This window comes from Blastomyces dermatitidis (assembly GCF_000003525.1).
Source record: "Blastomyces dermatitidis ER-3 genomic scaffold supercont1.5, whole genome shotgun sequence".
Taxonomy (NCBI): domain Eukaryota; kingdom Fungi; phylum Ascomycota; class Eurotiomycetes; order Onygenales; family Ajellomycetaceae; genus Blastomyces; species Blastomyces dermatitidis.
The window spans coordinates 449,876-473,305 of NW_025544778.1; the positions used below are offsets into that span (position 1 = coordinate 449,876).

Here is a 23,430-nt window from a genome sequence, read left to right on the forward strand (position 1 = left end):
TGACCTCGTTATGTAAGCTGACCTCGCAAATGTGGCCCGTGCCACTACCTGACCTCGCTCAATTGTCACGCTCCCGGCCGCGCCAAGGCCCCGTTGCGGTTCCACACGGCCCATCGCTTCCATGCGGATGATTCCATCCTGTCTGAACCGGTTTCCAACCGCCCTATGACATCATTCGGATATATCATAGGAAGATCTGATTGATGGATATGAGAACCCCACTTCTATATGAGGTCAGCAGATTACTCTTCCTTGACAATGAGACACTGCTGAGATATCACTCTAGCTATTCTTACTCATGAAATGAAAGAAGAGTATTCACTTATTATCTATATAGAATAGCTAGATGCTGACTCTTCATCAAAAAAGTCAGTGATTTATTTTTACTCTGACTGAAATATATATAAGAGTTACTGTATGTCTCATATAATTTTCTTAGTATACTAAGTACTATATCTGTGATATTCTCATAATAATTCTGTAGTCTATAAGCTCACTATTTAAGTAAGATAGTTAAACTCACTTATACAGCTTCTTAAATAACTATCTCTATATATTATCACTGACTAGTTATTACTTTAATTTCATTATATTACAATTTAAATTACTTAATTTAATTATATATTTAAATCAGTTGAGCTTTAACAGACTGATATAATCTTATATATCTGTACTGAGACTGACTTAATCTCACTCTCTGAGAGAAATACTATATTATTCTCTAGAGTGTATACATCTCTATCTCAGCAGAAATCTGAGATTTCTGAAATCACTGCACATTTTAACATGAGCTCTTTAATCACTCTGTCACTATTATGATCTCTACACATCTACATCTATTATGAAGATAGAGAGATTAAGATCAGAGATTTACTGAGATATAAGAAAAATATCTTATCTGAATTTCACAGCTTTATCTGTATTCTTAAATGAAAATTTCACCTTAATCTAAGTCAGTATAATACTTATGAGATATAAGTAATATATACTGTCAATCTTCTTAAAGACATCTCTGTGACTACTTGAGTTATCAAGAAAAGAGAGCTTAAGCATATTAATACTATTATAACTTAAGAAGAATTTAAGAACTTTCTACTGAATCAAATCAAAGATTACTATAATCACAGCTTCACAGCAGTATAGTAATTCAACTCATTATATTAATAAGATAATAAGAATTCTTTCAATTTCAATATAAGATTTAAAGAATATTAAGAGAAACTGACTGATAATTTAAATCAATTAAAAATATAGCTTTATCTCATGAAGCTGACTTATAAGATGCAGATAATAATATTATAATATCAGAGTTTATTAATTAATTATACTGAGCTTATCAATCTGACTTTCTGAATCTATTTAAATAATCAATTCTTTAAGAAAAAGATTAATAAAATCTTTTCTAAGTAATTAATAATAGAATCTAAACAGTACTGTAACAGCTTCAGTGCAGAGAAAGTAAAGAAAAATTTCAAGTATTCTGATTCTTCACTTACTGTAAAGAAATATTAAAAAAGATTTGATAAAGATCTCTATTTTAACTGCAGAGTTAGTAATCACTATATCAGTAATTATAAGAAGCTGAAGAAGAGAAGAAACTGAGAAGATATCTTCTCAAAGTTAACTTCTCTTCTGACAAACATATTCACAGAAGATAATAAAGAGAAAGAAATGAAGAATTAATAATTCTCACATCTTTAAGTTCATGTTATGATTACAATGTATACTCTGAATGAGAAGATATTAATAAGATATCTACTTAACTCTGAGATAGATATTAACTTTATATTCTATTTCTTTTCTTTGATGAAGAATTGAAAGAAGATAGATTCATCAGATCATGTGAAATTTACAGATGAAATAAAATATCATCATTTTAGCATAATTCAAGCAAAGTGTGTGATCACAGACTTAGAAGAAATTTTTAAGAAGAGCAGTCTACTTCTTCACACAGTTAATATCATAGATAAGAACATTATTTTAGATCTCTTATAATTAAGAGAAAACAATTCTCTTATTAACTGAGTCACTCAGATATGATGATATTATCTCACTGATGAAGAGATGATAATAGAGAAATCTGAAGAGTTTCATCAGAAGAATCTTGAGAAAAAGATTGAGTTAATATACTGTATAGTAGATAATTAAGACTTGAGAATAGATGAAGAAGTCATCACTCTTACTGCAAGATTAGCAGTAGTATTCATCATTGAAAATGAACATATATAATATCTCTTTACAGATTTTAAGAATATCTTTTCAAAAAGAGAAGCAGTGAAGTTTTCTGATATCAAGATATAATATAAGATTCATCTTGAAGACAGTGTAACAGCACTGTACAGGTCTCTTTATAACTTATCTATAAAGAAGTTGAATATTCTGTGCAAATATCTTAAAGAAGCATAATTAAAGAACTGAATATATTTATCAAAGAGTTCAGCAGAGACATCTATACTCTTTATACTTAAGAAGAATGATAGACTATGTCTATACATAGACTACAGAAATCTTAATAAGATGATAGTTAAGAATCACTATTTATTACTGTTAATTAACAAGATAATCAATTGATTATCTGAAGCAAAGATGTTCTCAAAGATTAATATATAGAATATCTATCATAGAATCAGAGTTAATAAAGATGATATTTGAAAAATAACTTTTCATATCAAGTATAGCAATTTTAAATATCTTGTTTTATCTTTTAATCTTTGTAATGCTTCAGCCATCTTTCAGATCTATATAAATGAGATACTGCAGAGCCTTGTTAATATCTTCTGTATAGTATATCTAAATAATATTTTAATCTTCTCAAAAACAGAGAAAGAACATAATACTCATATTTAAGAAGTATTAAGTCACTTGAGACAGTATCAACTCTATATAAACACTGAAAAATGCTTATTCTACATGCAGAAGATTGATTTCTTAGATTATATTATTAAGATAAATGATATTTCAATGAATAGAAGCTGAGTCTTTATCATTGAGAACTGATCAGCACTGCAGATGTATTATAAAATGCAGATGTTTCTAAAATTTATGAATTTCTACAGATGATTTATCTATACATATTCACAGATTACTGTCTCTCTTACAGATCTGTTAAAGAGAAGTATGAAAGACAGAAAAATGAGACTGTTTACTCTTACTCAAGACATTACACAGACATTTGCAGAATTGAAACAAGCTTTCACAGATGTTATAATACTTAGACTGGCCGGCGGGACCATGAATTTCACATTTGGTCCCATTTGATCTGGTCTCATACATTTCTTGGCGTGAGTCTCACCAGGACCAAGCCTCAAAAAAATCTGAAAATGGACCATTTCTGAGAGAAATGGTGTGAAAAATGACCAGATTTAATTCAAGAACAGTGAAATGAGAGTAATTTTCCAGAATAAACTGTGAAAGATAATCATTCTTTCAAAATCAGAATGAGACTGAGACTGAAGATCAAAATCAGTCTCATTCAGTTCATTCAGTGATTGCTTATATAATCAGAATTTGGTAATGATTATTGATAACACTCATGAAACAACTAAATACATTCTTGTACAAGTTTATTCTTCACTTTCTCATGAAAACTACACTTCTCTGATATACTGTGATCAGAGGTATTAAACTGTCTGATAATTCCATGTTTTATAATCATGAGTTTCTTGATTATTTCTCCTTGTAATTGTCCTCAGCAATAGTGACAAATATCTTGACTTGAGTTAAACTTTCACTTCATTCTCATCTCTGTCAATGAAATTGTCAGAATATCACATGTCATCAGTGCAACAGTTGAATATGTACTCTCAACAATTTTTCATAACTCTAGAATTAATTTGATGTGTAAATTTGTCAGATCATCTTGAAGATAGTGATCAAATTCAGTTTTACAAGCATGTAGTTTTGCCTGATTTTCAGTTGCAATCAATGTATGCAAGTTCTGTTTCAAAGTTAGTATTATAGTTCTATGTAATATGAAGTGTTATCAAAGATCATTACTTACTAGGGAATTGTATTTCACTGTCTTCACATCTTGAACATCTGCTTGTTCAAATCTCTGATAGTTAGCATTGTAGTAGTCTTGAGCTAATTTAACATATGAGTCTCATTTCTTCTCTGTCCAATCTTGAGAAGTGTAGATGTTAACTTGATAAGAGAGATCTAGTAGAGCTGCTACAGCATAGTACTCTGCAAAAGATTGTTTCATTTTACTGTAGTAATATGCCAGTTTATCCCTTGCAGTAACAATAGCCTGCACTATAGCATCATCTCAGACTGAATTTCTTTTTGAGTGATTCAACTGCTTCTCAAGATGAGTAAATAAACTATTATACACTCATCAGACTGACTGCAGTATTGGTGTATGAGTGATTGAAACTGTCTTTATTATCTTATAAAACTGAAACAGTAAATCAATCACATATTTCAACTGAGTCTACTTCATATCAGAAAGTTTCAATATCTGAATCTTTTTTCAATCAGAGTGTTGCATTCAATGATCAATCACCTGACACAATTGAAGAGCTCAAACAGTCATCTTATATATTAAACTTCACTGTGTTCTAACATTCTGTATCATATTCAGTGATGTGACTGATTTGTTTGTTTATTGAATATCATGGAATTATTATTGTTGTTTAGAAGAGATACAAATCATATTAGCAATGTTTTGAATCTATGATATTTAAATTATTAGTCAATCTATTCAAAATTAACAGTAGCATTATCAAAAAGTGTTATCAAAAAGCAATATTAAAAAGTGTTATTAAAAAACATTATCTTTTGTAAAGTGAATGTAAAAGTTACTTGAGTAATCACTTTCATCTCATTCTCATCTCAAGAATCAGTCATCTCATTATTCTTTGTCTTGATATTAAGATTCTTTATCAGTGTTTGCATCACAAGTTGAACCACATGAGTAATGCAGAGAATATGACCTTGTTTATCATTTCAGAAATGCAAAGTCAATTTTTGCTTCAAGCTCTTCATCATAGTGTAGTTATTCGCAGTATTATCAGTTATAATTGTAAGAAGACTGGGACTAATATCTTAATAGTCATTTTTAATCACAGTCATTAATACCTCTGTTATATAATTCTCAGTATGACTACTGATCAATGATTCAAATCCAATTAATGTCTCTTAATAAGTTCAGTTCTCATCAATGTAATAACATGTAACTCTTATAAATGCAAGATTGTTTGTACTAGTTCATGCATTCACTGTGAGAGACACTCTTCAATGATTCTTCAACTCTGATTCTAGATGTTGCATATTGACTTTGTAGTGTGTCTCAAGGTTGAACTGAAGACAGAATCAATGTGAAATATGAAGATTTGAATTAAGCATTTGAAGAAGTGTTCAGAATTCAGGGTTTTCAATTGATTGAAGAGAAAGATTCAGAGATATACACATGCAAAGTAATTATTCACAGAAGTTATCAGATGAGAGTTATGAAATCAGAGTACTGATACAGAGTCATTTTCACATGATTTCCTTCAAATTAGAAAGTTAGTATTATTAAAAATCATTACCTGGTAGAGCAACTTATCAGCTCAGTAGTAATTTTCTGATTATTTTTCTTTTATTATCTGCATTCTGATGACTTCAGATATTAAGAAATTCCTTCAGAGTCATGATCAGTTTATGATAAATGTTTCTGAATGAAGTTGCAGTGATTGCAGTAAAGAGATGACTCTTCAGTAATCTGCAATGCAATCTGTTGATAATTATTTCATAGTTCATCTCAATATTTGTGTTGAGTTTTCCATAAATTTCATGGCCTGAAATCAGATGTGAAGAATGAAGTGATTATTCATCATAATTGAAAGAGAGTATTCTGTATTGAATTGTAAACAATGTAGACTTTGTGATTCACAGTGATTTCTTGAAGAGTTTATGAATCTTCAATAGAAGTAAAAGAAGTGAAAGAAGTGAATTCAGAAGACATGATAATAATTTAAGAAAGATGACAATTTATTTTCAATAACTGATCACTGATGTGTGTAAGAAGAATTAATATAAGAGAAAATAATCTTGTTTCTTAGCTTAGTTATAATTTTAGTACTAACTCAGATTGAATATCATTGATGTATAAAAGTAAATAAACAATCTTGATTAATCTCTGTCATATTTCTTGAAATATATTAATATTGTGAAAGAGAGTATTACTAAATTACATTATCAGATAATATCATTAAAAATATATTAATATTGTGAATATTAATGTTGAAAAAATGTTGATACTTATACATTATAGTAATTTGTGAATCATGATAGTTAAATATATATATATATATATATCATTCCTGACTTGATTACAACTTATACAATAATTTTTGAAAACTTAAAATCAATTTTAATTATTAATAATTAAAAACTTAAACTTATAACTAACTAATATAAAAAGAAAAAAATCTACTTCTTCTCTTTCTCATTCTTCTTATCATTCTTCATAATTCACTTCTCATTCTTCTTCTTCTTCTTCTTCTTCTTCTTCTCCTTCTTCTCATCTGAGATGATAATCATCTCAAAATCTCTCTTCACTGTCTTCTCAGAGAAGGGTTCTCACTGCTTCCTCTCAGCCAGGTCAACCTGTGTCTCAAAATCCCACATTTCCTGGTCTGCTGCCTCGGGTTCCACTTCAGTGATAAGCAGATTGACATGCTCAGAGAGCAGGGCTGTCTTCTCAATGTTCTGAATCATGGAGCGCATTCAAGACCTGAACAAGGCCTCAATTCCCTTCTTCTCTGCCAGCTTCTGCTAATCAATTAGAGAACAGAAGTGTTATCAAAAATCATTATCTCTTAATAAAAACTTACCAGTTTTGACTTCTTTGTCTCTCACTTCAATATCTTCTCAATCTTCTTCTGTCACTGCTTATTTACAGTAACACTCTTCTTTTTCCTCTCTCTCTTCATCTTGGTCTCAAATCATTCTCAGAACTTCTTCTGATCTCATCACTGCTGCATAAGGCTCTTCACTGTCTTCTTTTCCAATCTCTCACAGGCAGTGCCATCTGCATTATTCCTATACTTAGTTCAGTCTAAATCTATCAGAAGTATTACTTAAAATTGTTATTATTCTGCTTTCTTATAGAGTCTCTTCAAGGCATTATAACATGTCTTATGATCTGTCTTCTTACACTTGAACATCTTCTTCTCCTCTCTCTTCAATCTGTGACAGTGCTCACGCGCCTTGATGGTTCACAGAACTGCAGAATATTTGAAGAGAGATGACATGATTGATTTTAATAAGCATTGAGAGAAGGTGAAGGCAGGCAATAATATAATAATGATGATGATGATGATGATGATGATGATGATAGTGATAATAATGATGATAATGATGATGATGATGATGATGATGATAATAGTAATAATGATGATGATAATGATGATGATGAAAGAAGAAGTGCATCAAAATATATTATTGACTTATCAAACATAAAGAGATAAAGAAACTATTAACAGCTTTCAGAGATGTATAGAAACAGCTACAGTGTTATATAGCAACATTATCTTCATTCAATGCATGCACTATTGATATTCTTTGTATGCATTTATCATATAATCTATATCAGAGATACATGCAGAAAACAGATCTTTGTTACTAGAGAGAATGATTGCAGTAATTCTCTGTTTTCATATTATAAAGATAAGTTATTCTCATTTCTTTCTTCTCTCTTTTCTCTTCTTCTTCAACTTATCACTAAGTCCAAGCTGGTATGAAAACTATTAAAACACTCATAGAAACTCTCAAATTGAAGAGTATAAACTAATCAAATTTTAAATGCAGATGAATCAAAATAATTCAATAATACTAATTATTCATCTCTCTCTCAATAAAACAACAGTCGCGTCTTCCCTCCCCCCCTCAAACAAAACATGGCTTGTGAAAAGCAAGTACCATGCCAGGCTATAATGACCAACACAGCCCCAGTATGCAGGGCTGCATACATGCAGCATGTACTGGACTGAGAGACTGTGTGAGTTGCAAACTAACAGCAGCATCTCAGAGAGAGCTGTGTGGTGTGAGAAAGTCACAACTCTCAGTCATGTGTGCAGAGGGTGAATCACCACAGTAAGTGTATATGCATTGCATGAAAGTAATGCTTTTTGATAATGCTCAGTCTCTGATATTATGAAAATAGAGTCTCTCTGTGAGATCTGTTTTTACCAGAAGTTGAGAAATCTTATATTTCTCAAGGCCATCTTCGCATGCCTTGTCTGTGAAATCAATGAGAGAAATCATTGATTCCAGTGTTCTGTCCTTGATGCCATTCAAGTGGCAGCAGAGTTCACTCTGGCCACACTTTTTGAGTGTATATTTTCTAATTATTCACATTTATACAGATATATACTGATTATTTGTTAGATGATATTAAGGCAATGACTCATTGCGGCTGTGTTACTCTCACTGTGAGAGATACACAGTTGATAATGAACATTGTGAAGACTCTGAGAAGTGAGTATTTTGAGAGTGCTGTGACTCTGTGATCTTGATTTTTTTTGTTTTTATTTTTTGTTTTTTTCTTTTTCTTTTCTTTTTTTTTTTTTTTAATGTGATTTTTTCTTGTGTTTGTTTTGTTTTTTGTTTTTTATTTTTTTTTATATTTTATGTTTTTTTCATAATTAAAATTATATGAATTATAATCTGTATTCAGAAAAGTAATGATATTTGATAACACTCTCTATTGAATTTTCAACAAATGAGCACTATGTTATGATATTATGTAAGTGAGAAGTGATTTCATGATCTCATTTAATGCCATTCTCAATAATGAGATCAGAATGAAAATGTGACTAAGAATTCAAACATATTCTTTATTCAGAACTAGATTTTTATTTGAAAAGTGAATCTGAGATCTTTAATATTTGAAATAATGTGATTTGGGATCAATGTGATGAACACAAATCATGATCAGAAGTAATGCTTTTAGGCAATATGATAACTGTAAAGTTTGATCCTGATCTCAGACACGGTCACATGGTCAGTCTAATAATACTGAATCATTTTAACTTCAACTTACTCAGTCAGTGTGAGACTGATACATCTGAGAATAAAGTCTGTGAAATCTTTTCACAGTTGATATCAGAGATCTTTCAACATTAAAAGAATCAGAGAATAATTATCTCTGAAGAAATAGACAATGAATTATCTGTAAAAGAAGGCTTTTTCACAGAGTCTATAAGACACTGTGAATGAAGATCAGTGATCTTCTTCTTCAAGAAGTTATTACTCATACAGAGAAGATATAATACTCATGATTAGAAGATGTTAGCAATTGTTAAATTCTTTAAAATCTGATAACATTATCTTCAGAGTAGTAAGTACTCAGTGTAAGTTCTCACTGATTATGCAAATCTGTGTTACTTCTTGATAATAAAGAGCTTGATAGAATATTAAGTCAGATAAGTGAAGCTGCTTTCAGAGTATGATTTCTATATCTGATATTATTCAGATCAGCTTAATCTCATTAACACACTGTCTAGACAGTCTGATTATAATATTGTTAATGCTGTAAGAAATCCCGCTTCTCGCGGATTCTTTACCTCTATTTCTATCTCTTATGTAATCAATAGGGCTAGCGGCCCTTGGCTATACACAACTATATAGACTGAAGTTCGCGAATACTATTTGTAACTCAGCTTGAATACTATTATATATTTGATCTCTACATTTATCTTTCTACTGTGAACACTTCTAGTAGTTAACAGTACATATCACATCAAGCTGCAAACACCTGAATAATCACCTATAAGCACTTATTCTTACATTTCAAGCTCAGTCAGTCAGCAATCACTCATTATAACTGAAAGAACTAGAAACTTGCATGCTTCAATTTCTGTAAACTCTACTGCAGACACTCAGAAGCAGTCATCTGAATCATGAATAACTCTTATAAAAGAAGTTTCAGAGAACTTATCAATCACTTATAAGACATTATTCTCTACATCTGTGACAGAGAAACTCTTCAAATTCATGAATGAATCAATCTCAGTGAAGAACATTCTTGAGTATCTTTTACAGAATTAAGCTATTTTTCTATAAGAAATGCTTACTGTCTGCAAACACTCTTGAACTGAGTCTCTAGACATAATCTTCAGAGATATCTGTGAACTGAAAAGAAACTTTCTCAAGTTATAATCACTTAAGATCATCTATTGAATTACAATCTATAAAAGCTTTTATAAGTTTGCATTTGAAATTGACTCATAAGCTTAGCTGTGTGACATGAAAGATGAAGAAGCTGTCATCTATATAATAACAGATCTCTATTACACTGAAGCTAAGAACTGACTGAATTATCTAGAGAATGATTATAAGAGATTTCAATGATCTGTTCTTAAGATCTATCTAAAGAATAAGTTGAAGAACTCTGTGAGCTAAACAGAGAATATCTGAGCTGTGATTATTAATATTAGAAAAAGAGATGAGAAATCTGATGAAGACTACTCACAGTACTTCATGAAATTGTAATATAAATTGAGATCTGTGAAAACAGAGCTCTGAAACAAGACCTGAATAATAATATTTATAAAGAAGCTGAATAAAGACATGCAGAACAAGCTCATTGAGTAAGACTCTAAGTTCTTAACTCTGAAGAAACTGATGACTCTCATTCATCACTTACAGATCACTGTAAGAGTCACAGACTTATAAAGAGCAGATTATTGACTGACTCTACAAGGGCCAGAACAACAGAGAACAGATTTGTCAGAAAAAGATAATAAGACACAGAGAGATTTATATCTGACTGCTGAGTAGAAAGAGAGAGCTTCACAAGCTTTTATAAATAGAGTATATAACAGAGAGATTAAGAAAAAGAGACTCTACTTCATCTATTCTAAATCAGAACATCTTCACATAAACTGTCTGAACAAATCAAAATAGAAATTTAAGAAGTTATGAACAGAGTCAGTAACAGTCTTCTTAAGAGTCTTGAAGCTGACACCTGAATCTGTTACTTCTTCAATGAAAATACTTGCTTATGAAGAGAGATCACACTGCAGTACTACTGCTCTGCAAGTATGAAAAGTATTAATGAACTCAGAATCTCAGATCACTGTGATGTCTCTAAAACTTATGAAGTGAATAAGCTGAAAGATGAAGACTGAGAACCTGCTCTTATAATAAGCAGAATATGAGAACTCAGATCTGAGAGCTGAGAGACTTATAAGAATCATCTTTGAATTACAAGATCTCTCTGAAATCTGAAGAAGATTTACAGAAACTGTGATTATCATGAACATCACAGATGATATGTATTTAAGACTTGTATAATTTTAAAGACACAATTCACACATAGCTGTCTGTGAGTCAGGTTTATACTTCTGATCAGTGTTGACAGACTCACTCATGAAGATAGAAGCAGTTAATACTGTAGAGTTAATTAGAGAAGACAAGCTCATCTATGTAATAACTTTGCAAGTGTCTGAGAATCTTGCAATTATGAAAACTGAGCTTCAGATACTAGAGAAATATTAAGATCTCACAGAGATGTTCAGCTCAGCTAAGACAGCTGAGCTTTCTTCTCACTATGAGAAGAATCTGATAATAGATTTGATAGAAGAGTAGAAACTCTTCTAAGAATCAATCTATAAGCTCTTTCATCATGAGACAGAGGTCTTGCAGACCTATGTGAAGAAGAATTTAAAGAATAACTTTATTCAATCTTCACAGATCTTCATGAGAGCCTCTGTGATATTTATAAAGAAGAAGAATGAAGGTCTCAGATTGTATGTAGACTATCATAATCTGAACTTCAAGATAATAAAGAGCTGCTACTCTCTGTCTCTGATTAAGAATGTAATTAACTGTCTTACAGAAGCTGTCATATTCACACAACTGAATGTGATCAATATATATACACAGCTGTGAATATAGTCTGAGAATGAATAAAAGACTGTCTTTAGAACTGCACTGAGATTATTTAAATATCTAGTGATGTCTTTTGATCTGACTAATACTCTCACAGTATTTCAGTCTTTTATCAATAAAACACTTCATATATATCTGAATATCTTTGTAATAATATATCTGAATAATGTGATAGTGTACTTTACAAAGAAGAAAGAACACACTGAGCATGTGTAAAGTGTGTTGAAGGTCTTAGATAAGACAGAACTGTATATTAAGCTTATAAAGTGCAACTTCAGTACTTACTGAATTAATTTTCTAGAATATGTAATCACTGCAGATGATATTCAGATGAAATCTTTATAAGTTAAGACTATTCTATTATGACTAAAGTCAACTAGTATTCATGAGATTCAGATCTTTCTGAGCTTTGTGAATTTCTATAGATAATTTATCTTTGTATTCATGAGAATCTTCTTGACTCTTACAGACATGCTGAAGAATGAAAATAAGAAGAAGTTATCTTATAAATAGAGAATAAAAAGATTGTTGAGAAGAAAGAACTGTAAGAACTTTCTTATCTCAGAAGCTCACAGAGTCTTTACAAGATTAAAACAGATATTTACAGACACAGTAATACTGTTTCACTTTGATTTCTTACTCTTAATCAGATTAAAGACAGATGTCTTCTTCTTTATAATTTCAGAAATAGTCTTACAACTACAGTTAAATGAGAACTGAGTTTCAGTGATCTTTTTCTCACAGAAGATGCAACTCACAGAGATCAACTATAACATTCATAATTAGAAGCTTCTTATAATAGTGAAATTCTTTCATTACTAATATCACTACTTTGAGAGTCTTGTAACAGTGATTACTGTTAGAACTGATTATAATAGCTTATAACAGTTTACTTCAATCAAGAAACTCTTATAATAACAGATTTACTGAGCTCAGAGACTGAGTGAGTTCTGATTCAAGATAGAATATATCAAGAAAACTAAGAACTCAGCAGACAGATTCTCTCACAGATCAGACTATATTAAGAAGACTAGAATGATAGATACAGAGAGACTAGAGAAGGCAGAAAAGCTTCATAGAATGCTTAAACTGAGTGTTGTGAAGAGATTGACTGAAGAGTCTCTCAATCTCTTATAAGAGAAGAGAGAAGAGAGAGAGAAGAAGTCTGCACAACTACTTTTTATAACACTGAGAGTTAACACTCTGAGAATCTCTGTAAGAATTCTTGAAGAGAGTATCTATAATCTGAAGAATTTACAGATTTTAAGAAGCATTATAAAAGACCTGATATAAGAAGAAACAGAGTATAAGTCTTTATAAGATCTTCTATTCAGATTGTCTGAACTGCAACTGAAGAATGAATATACTCAGTATATTCAGAAACTGCTCACAGCAGAAATCAATCCTGCAGAAATAAAGAATTGAAGAGACTTAAATAATCTCTTATAAAGAGAGAGTTAGATTTATATACTTATAAATAAGTTTCTATATATAGAACTCATTAAAAGACATCATGACTCTTCTCTAGCAGGTCATTTTATAGATACTAGAACTTATAAGTTACTTACAAGAAAATACTTCTGACTGAAGATGCAAGAACTTGTGAAGAAGATAGTGAATTCTTATACTATTTATCAGAGTTCATGAGTAGTATAGTTCAGATCATATAAAGAACTTACTTCTCTACTCATCTCACAGAAATCTTAAGAACAGCTAGAAATGAATACTCTTGTGAGTCTTTCTGAAAGTAAGAATATATATAATGTCTGTTTTGACAGTGTGCTGATGATAGTGAATCACTTCATTAAGATGACATACTTTATACTCACTTACAAGAACTTGAAGTTAAAGAATTTAACTTATATCTTCATCTATAATATGATCTGATTGCATGAGTTGTCTGTGAATATTGTCTCAGACAGAGAATTAATCTTTATAGAAGAGTTCTGATCTGATCTGATAACTATACTAAAGATCTTATGAGATCTAAGCACAGCTTTTCATTAACAGACAGATGATTAGATAGAACATCTGATGAGTATATTGAAATAGTATCTGTGATACTTTGTCAATTATAATCAGAATGACTGAGTGTATTAATTATCACTTATAAAGTTTATATACAACAACTCAAAGCATGTCAGCACAGATAAAACTCTCTTTAAGATACTCACTGAGACTTATTCACAGATGATCTTGATAGATCTGTAAGAGTACACTATAGAGTGTGATAATATCTGTAAACAAGCTGAGAGAATTCAGAAGATTTAGAAGAAAGCCTGCAAATTCTTGAGAAAGACTCAAGAGTATCAGAAGAGATACTATGACTTCAAGTATATTATAAAGAGTTTCAAGAAAGATGATAGAGTCTGACTAAGTTTAGAAAATATCATTACACAGAGATCTAGTAAGAAGCTGAATCTCTTGTAGACAGAGTCTTGTAAGATTGTGAAGAAAGTTAGCTCACAGTTCTACAGATTGAAACTATTATCTGAGTTGCAGATGTACAATGTTTTTCATGTCTCTTTACTCTGTGAATATAAGAAATTCTCAGAAGAGAACTCTGTGACTCATCACTCTATTTATAAAGCACTAGAGAGTGAAAGAGAATATCAGATTAAAGAAATTATTGACTCAGAGAAGTAAGATTACAAGCTCTGATTCAAGGTTCAGTGATAAGAGTATTCTGATAAGATAAATAAGTTCACTTAAGAATCATTCAGATAGATAAGATATCTATAGAAGCTGAGACATGACTTTTATACTGTGAATTCTGATAAGTCAGAATAATACAGTCTTCACTAAGAATCTGATTATAATAAAGACATTAACACTGTCATTTATAAATTCTAGTTTATAAGATAATGAGTTTCTACTGAGATGAACAGTCTGCAGCATATATAAGGAAAGAAGAAAACATATTCTCATTAAAGTTAAAAAATAAGAAAATAAACAGGATTATGAATGCAATTTAGAGATTAATAAAGAAAAAATAAAGAAAATTCACACTTATATTATTAATATCTGTAACACTCAATCTTTCTACAACTATTAATTTTTCTCTTTAAAGAAGCAGAGAGTATCATATCTGTAGTACAGACAATTATTGCATTTGACATAAAGACTATCAGAAATGCACAGACTTCAGAAGAGCTGAACATCAGAGTATATACAGTTATAGCAGAGTCTTGAAGACTGGTCATCTACATGTGTGATCAGATATCTCTTATGAAGCTGTGTTCACTCTCTCAGTTATGCTGAAGTATTCAGTCTGAAAATAATGAGAATGTAGAGAGAGAGCTTATCTGTTCAGATCAACTCTTATTATGAATTCATGATATTCATATTGTCTTAATTACTCAGATTTTATGAGTATCTGAGAACTCATCTCTCATTGATAATGAGATTGTGAAAATGCGCTGCAGTGTGAGAATCATTGATAGAGAATCTAGACATATTCACATATATCTGATCAGAGATTGTGTGAACAGAGAGAGAGTAATCATAGACTCACAGAATCATAGAAGACACTGACAACACTGAAAGCTTTGCAAGAACTGTCAGCTAGAATCTGTAAGAAATTACTTATGAGAAGACTTACAGTAAAGAGAAGAACTGCACTGCTTAAAGTCAGAAACTGATCTGAGAGAGAGATGAGATGAGTCACTGATCTGAAGATCAGATGCAGTGACAGAGCTGAGAGAGATAAAGACACAGTTATAAGCAGCAGTGCCTCTGCTTCATCAGCTGATAAAAAGTAATCAGAGAAGTCACAGAGATGCTTATAAGAAGCTCAGCAGTAGTCAGACATTGTTTATAAAGATATTAAAATTAAAAAATTTTTATTCTTGAGAAGTTCTTGAATCAATATATAAATATTGTTAGAAACACTCTCTCTCTATCATCTGAGTGAAAACACTTCACAGATGAATGAAGATACTTACAGTTTATAGAGATAAAAGCTGTTACAGAAAAAGAGAAAAGAAGATAAGATTTCACAGACAGATCTGAAATATTTATACTACTCTAGAGAGATTTGCTTACACTGTGAGTGATTTTATAGAACAGTCAGATCACTCTAGTAAATAAGAGTGATTATGAATTACAGACCTGAATCTTTCTATATAACTATAAAGAGTAATTGCAGACTGCAGATATCTTGATTCTACAATTCTACAGAGTTAATGAAAGAATGAAAAATTCCTCACAATTCTACAGTGTCAAAGAGTAATAATTTGTAAGAATGAATGAAAGATCAACTCATGAATGTTTCTCTTTAATAAGAATAATCTCACAGAGAGTAATTCATCTGTAAGATGAATCTGTATAATGATTACACAAGAATCTCATGAAAATGATTGAGAGTTAACTGAAACTCTTCTGTATGAAAGATGTGAGATGAATCTGTGTAATAGTCAGAGAAGAATCTGTAGATTATAAAGAATCTTATGAAATAAGAAACTGAGTGATAGACTCTTTTCTCTTTATAGTAATAAGAGATTTTTCCTCACTGAGGTTTTTTATAGATATGAAGGGTTTTTAGTAAGTATTACTGCAGTGCTGAGCTGACTATGAAGTTACTCAGTGAAAGACTTCACAGACAAAGCCTTAGAGAGAGAAGAATATATAAGAAATCTCACTTCTCATGAATTCTTTATCTCTATTTCTATCTCTCATGTAATCAATAGAGCTAGCAGCTCTTGACTACATACAACTATATAGACTGGAGTTTGTAAATACTATTCACAACTCAGCTTGAATGCTATTATACATTTGATCTCTACATTTATCTTTCTACTGTGAACACTTCTAGTAGTTAACAGTACATATCACACCAAGCTGCAAACACCCGAATAATCGCCTGCGAGCACTTATTCTTACAAATGCAGAGAAGAATTCTATAAAAGAATCTCTGTCATCACTGCAGAAGAAGCTGACTGCAGAGAGTTGAGATTCTCTAAAGCTCAGAAACAGCACTGAAGAGACAGCTGTGTGACTTAGTATAGAAGATGAAAGAGAACTCAGATTCTCACAGAGAACTGATACTGAAGATCATGAGCTTCTTATATTACATCTTACAATTATTGAATTGATAAAGAATGAAACAGTCTACAATCTTTCAATCTAACTACTTTTGAAATTCATTGATAAGTTACAGAAGAGAGACATCTCTACTGCAGCTTGAATTCAGAAGTTAAAGAAGAAAGAATTCAGTTTAAACTTGAAAGAGACAGACTCTGAGCAGAGTGATATCACTAAGAAATCAAGTTACTGATAACTAGAAGAATATGAACTTCTACTACTGAATAATTCAGTCTTCATCTCTTATAGCAGAGCAGTGTATCAGAAGTTATTAAGAATTCATTATAATGATTCTCATACAGAGCACTTCAGATTAGAGAAGACTGAGAAGCTTCTAAAACATAAATACACTTAAAATAAGTTTTAAACAGATATCAAAGAGTATGTTAAGACTTATAATATCTGTTAAAGAATAAAGATCTTATAATATAAGTAATACAGCAAGTTAGTATCACTGCCTGTTTCAAAGAGCTCATGATAGAATCTATCAATGAATTTCATAGTTGATCTACTGAAGTTGACAAGAGTCAAAGAATATGACTCAATTTTAATCATTATTGACTACTTCACAAAGATAATCAGATATATCTCTACTTATAAAAAGATTAAAGTCTCTGAATTGACTGACCTGTTTTTAGATATCATTATTTATGATCACAGTGCTTTAAAATCATTGATAAGAGATTAAGAATCTCTCTTCATCAGCAAATACTGATCAGCTTTTTACTATCATCTTATAATAAAATGTTTTCTCAGTATCACATTTCATCTGCAGATTAATAGTCAGACTGAATATCAGAATCAGATACTAGAACAGCATCTTTAAGTATTCTATTTATATTATCAGAATGATTGACTCAAATATCTTCTGATCACTGAATTTATATATAACAATGTAAAGAATGCAACCTTAAAGATATCTTCTTTCTATGCTTATTATAAATATAATTCTTCATTACTTAGTAACATTGTGAATAACATTTCAAAGAGAGAAATAGACAGTTAGAATATCAGATAGATACAGAGAATAGAGTATTTCTCAGTATCAGAAGTAAAAGCAAGATTGAAACTTTTGAATAAAATTTATGAGAAGACAGTGAAAAGTATTCACTGTGCTTAGAAGCAGTAGATGAAATACTATAATTGAAAACATCTTTTAATGAAGTTCTTAATAGAAGATCAAGTACTACTTTCAGCAAAGAATATCAAGATAATGAGATTATATAAGAAGCTTAGTAAGCAGTGACTAGAATCTTTTCTGATAACAAGAATGATGAGTAAGTAGATATATAAGTTGAAATTACTCACAGAATTGAAATCAATTCATTCTGTTTTTCACATTTTCTATTTAAAGCTCTATAAGTAACATCTCAGAGTGAAGCTATCTCAGCTGAATAGTATCAAGATTGAGAGTGATACTGAATATCTTATGAAGAAAATATTGAATAAGTAAACATATTACAGCAAGCTTCAATATCTTATTAAATGAGAAGATTATTTATTATCAGAGAATTCATAAGAATCACTTAAGTATTTGAAAAATGCTGAGAAAGAGATTACAATCTATAAAACAGCTAGTAGAGATTACTCTGTTACACATCAGAGATATTGAGTAAGAAATACTGCTTAAGACTTCTCATTTTTCTCAAAGAGTTTTTTAGAGATGATCTTATAGTAATAAGTCAGTATCTTGTAGACTCTATAGCACTCTTCTTCTATTTTCTCTCAAAGAATTTTTTAGAAGTTTAATGAGACTATACAAGTGTAAAATTTCTGAAGCAGTTAATAAGAAAAAGAAAGAGATATTTAAAATTAATAAAAACATTAATATTAATTAATCTACAGACTACTGCTAATCTAATGAGACTGCAGCTCACTGAAAAAGTAAAAAGAGAGAATCTCAGAGTCTACTCACTAATAATCACACTCTTATCAAACTCATTCTTCACTGTTAAAGTCTTCAGTATCAGCATCTTTATCTGCTGAGAAGTTAGTACTGTGACACTGCAGAAGAGTATAAGAAATGTATAAAATATTAATTTATTAACTTATAAAGCATCTCAGTTATCTGCTTCAGTTAAAGTGAAATTCTCTTTAATCAGTGATTAATCTCTGTGATACTTTCAACAGTAATATCAGCTGATCTCTTCTTAAGATCAGTCATTCTGAGATATTTTTTCATCTCAGAGATTCACACTTTCATCTTCTTCTACAGATAAGTAAGAAGAATCTCTTCAGTCTTAACAGAATTTATCAATACTTAAAGCTTCAAGACTCTCACTCTGTACTACTTAAGTATCTAGACTTCTTATCAGAGCTGATATAACATCTTTCTGTGAAGTAATACTTACAGAGAGATAGAAGTCATTGTTACAGATATAATAAAAATAACAAGAGTGAGAGAAGAGATAAGTGTATAAGATTCTTCTCTTCTTCAGTTACTTAACACAGTACAGACAGATGACAGTACTGATCAGAGGCTGCACTGAAGTCTTCTCACAGAGAGAAGATGAAGAAACTGCAGAACTCTGCAGACTCAACTCAGCAGTATTCTGAGCAGAGCTCAGACATACTGTAGAAGAGAAACTACAGATTGAGCTTCTTGAAGTCACTGTTCTTAGAATCAAGCTCTTTCTGAGTTTCTCTCTGAATGATTACACAGAGTCATATGTCACTGTATTGACTGAGAGAGAGAGCAGTGTTATTATTATTATTATTATTCTTCAATTATAGATGTATACAGTCAGAGACTATGACATCTATCTGAGAACTTTAGTTCTCAGAGTTTTTTCTATGTCTGTAAAGTTAACTATTGTACATTCATCAATTTCAGATATGCAAAATCAGAAAATTCCAGCCCAGAATACAAAAACTGTTTACAAAGAGAGGGCAGTGTCACAACAGCAGCAGAGAGAGTGAGAGACAGAATAGACACAGATGAATCAACTAACAGAAGAGATGACATCTCACTACAAGGCACAGTGACTATCATCACAGCTGTAAAAGAAGCAGAAGAAGAAGAAGATGTGATAATGAAAGCAGTGCTCTCACAGCTCATTGACACTACTGTCTCTGTCTTTAACCTGGCTTTCTTGACAGTCACAGAGGTCATCACTGCATCATGAAAATGTTTATTACTTACTAGAAAACATCAGAATAAGCTCTTGATTATTCTTCAAGAATGATACTCTTATACACTTACTATTACAATTGAGAAAGAGGGAAGAAAAATGTTTCACAGAGAGAGAGAATCTTTTCAAAAAATTCTGTTACTACTGTTAGCTTTGTCTCTAAAATACATCACTTTTACAGAGAATTTCATATATAGAATGAAATATATTGAGAGATCTGTAAGTCACTTATTAACTATATTTTCCACATTTTAAATCAATATATAAAAAACTCACTTATCACATGTTTAATTTGAATAATGATGAAAAAAGAAAGATCTACACAGTTAGCAGAAAAACTCATCTATTTCTTTATATTATATACAGTATATATACTGTTAATCAGTTGATAACTGTTACTATACAACAAAGATAATTTCTAATTCAATAATCTTGAGAATATAGAGACTATGCTCTTAAAGAAGAGAGTATTATCACACTCTCAGTCATATCAAGATCTCATTGCAGTTTCATACAGCTCATCACTTTTATACAGATGATTTCATCTCATTCAAACCAGTTTTCAACTGCTCTATGATATCATTCAGATATATCATAGAAAGATTCAATTGATGAATATAAGAACTCTACTTCTATACAAAGTCAGCAGATTACTCTTTCTTGACAATGAGACACTGCTGAGATATCACTTCAGCTATTCTTACTTATGAAATGAGAGAAGAGTATTTACTCATTATCTATATAGAATAGCTAGATACTGACTTCTTATTAAAGAAGTCAGTAATTCATTTTTACTCTAACTGAAATATACATAAGAGTTACTGTGTGTCTTATACAATCTTCTTAGTATATTAAGTATCATATCTGTGATATTCTTACAATAACTCTGTAGTCTATGAGCTTACTATTCAAGTAAGATAGTCAAGCTCACTTATACAGCTTTTTAAACAACTATCTCTATATATCATCACTGACTAGTCACTGCTTCAGTTCTGTTATGTTACATTAATACATCTTTTCTTGTAATTTGAAATCACTTAATTATTTATCATCAATTCTACAATCAATTCAAAATCAATTTAAAATCAATTTAATACTGAAATTATTCTTGAATTTAATAATAAAGTAAGTATTTATATAATTTACACTGAATTAACTATTAATTGATTTTCAATCAATTATTAATTACTTAAATATACAGATTGAATTTATTTTATTACTATAATTAATTAACAATTAATTCAGAATCAATTCAAAATCAATTCAAAATCAATTTAATACTGAAATTATTCTTGAATTTAATAATAAAACTGAATTGATTATCAACTGATTTTCAATCAATTATTAATTACTTAAATATATAGATTAAATCTATTTTTATTACTATAATCAATTCAGAATCAATTTAAAATCAATTTAAAATTAATTCAAAATCAATTTAATACTAAAATTATTCTTGAATTTAATAATAAAGTAAGTATTTATATAATTTATACTGAATTGATTATCAACTGATTTTCAATCAATTATTAATTACTTAAATATATAGATTAAATCTATTTTTATTACTATAATCAATTCAGAATCAATTCAGAATCAATTTAAAATCAATTTAAAATCAATTATTAAATATTTTTATCTTGATATATTTTAAAATTCTGTAAAATATCTCTTTATATTCTATATGAATTTATCTATTCATTTAATTGATTATGAATCAGCTATAGACTGATCGTGTGACTATGTTTGAAATCAGAATCAGAATTTTTAATAGTCTCATTGTCAATTTAACAGATCTTATTACATAGTTCTAATATTAGATAGTAGTTTCATACTGTTTCAGTGAAACTTACTATCTACTCTTATCACATTTTTTAAATAAGATCATGATTTTCACTTCTTAATTTAAATTATTTTTATTGATTTAAATAGCTTTAAATCTCATTTGAGTATTATCAAAAAGTGTTACTTTTTAAAAAATTAAAAATAGTCTAAAAAAAACCTTAAAATGTCTAAAAATAGTAACTTTATGCTAAGAATGAGACTAAATGAGATTAAATGAGATCACTTTCTCATTTTTTTCAAGTCATAATTTCATTTTAAGATCTGATATATTGTAACGTGACAGAACCGAAGCGGTGACTAGTCAGCGGTGACATGTAGAGATAGTTGTTTGAGAAGCTGTATAAGTGAGCTTGACTATCTTGCTTAAATAGTGAGCTTGTAAGCTACAGAGTTATTGTGAGAATATCACAGATATGATACTTAGTATACTAAGAAGATTGTATGAGACACATAGTAACTCTTGTGTATATTTCAGTAGAAGTAAAACAAATCACTGACTTCTTTAATGAGAAGTCAGCATCTAGCTATTCTATATAGATAATAAGCAGATACTCTTCTCTCATTTTATAAGTAAGAATAACTGAAGTGATATCTCAGCAGTGTCTCATTGTTAAGAAAGAGTAATCTGCTGATCTTATATAGAAGTGAGATTTTTATATTTATTAATCAGATCTTTCTATGATATATTTAAATGATGTTATAAAGTGATTGAAAACTAGTTCAGACAGGATGAAATTATCTGCATGAAAGTGATGAGCTGTATGAAATTATAATGAGATTTTAGCATAGCTGAGAGTGTGATAATACTCTCTTCTTTAAGAGTATAGTCTCTATACTCTCAAGATTACTGAATTAGAAATTATCTTTATTATATAGCAACAGTTATTAACTGATTAACAGTATATGTGCTGTATGTAATACAAAGAAATAGATGAGTTTTTCTGCTGACTGTGTAGATCTTTCTTTTTTCATTATTATTCAAATCAAATGTGTGATAAGTGAGTTTCTTATATATTGATTTGAAATGTGAAAAACATAGTTAATAAGTGACTTGCAGATCTCTCAATATATTTTATTCTATATATGAAATTCTCTGCAAAAGTGGTGTGTTTTAGAGATAAAGCTAACAGTAGTGACAGGATTTTTTGAAAAGATTCTCTTCTCTATGAAACATTTTTCTTTTCTCTCTCTCAATCACAACAGTGAGTGCATGAGAGTATTGTTCTTAAAGAACAATCAAGAGCTTATTCTGATGTTTTCTAGTGAGTAACAAACATCTTCATGATGCGGCGGCAGCCTTCATGACTACTAAGAAAGCCAGATTGAAGGTGAAAGCAGTGATGTCAATGAGCTGTGAGAGTATCACTCTCATTGTCACATCTTCTCCTGCTTCTTTTGCAGCTGCAGTGATAGTCACTGTGCCTTGCAGTGAGGTGTCATCTCTTCTGCCAGTCAGTTCATCTGTGTCTGGTTCATCCCCTGCTTCTCTCAT

General features: G+C 30.2%; 1 protein-coding gene across 1 annotated transcript; it reads right to left on the reverse strand.

Annotated features, from left to right (window-relative positions):
• Positions 1–23,217: 23,217 nt before the first annotated feature.
• Positions 23,218–23,430, reverse strand: BDCG_17009 (uncharacterized protein; the record flags this gene model as incomplete). Its single annotated transcript, XM_045426177.1, has 1 exon — positions 23,218–23,430. The coding sequence occupies one exon, from the start codon at positions 23,428–23,430 to the stop codon at positions 23,218–23,220; it is 213 nt and encodes a 70-aa protein (XP_045280990.1).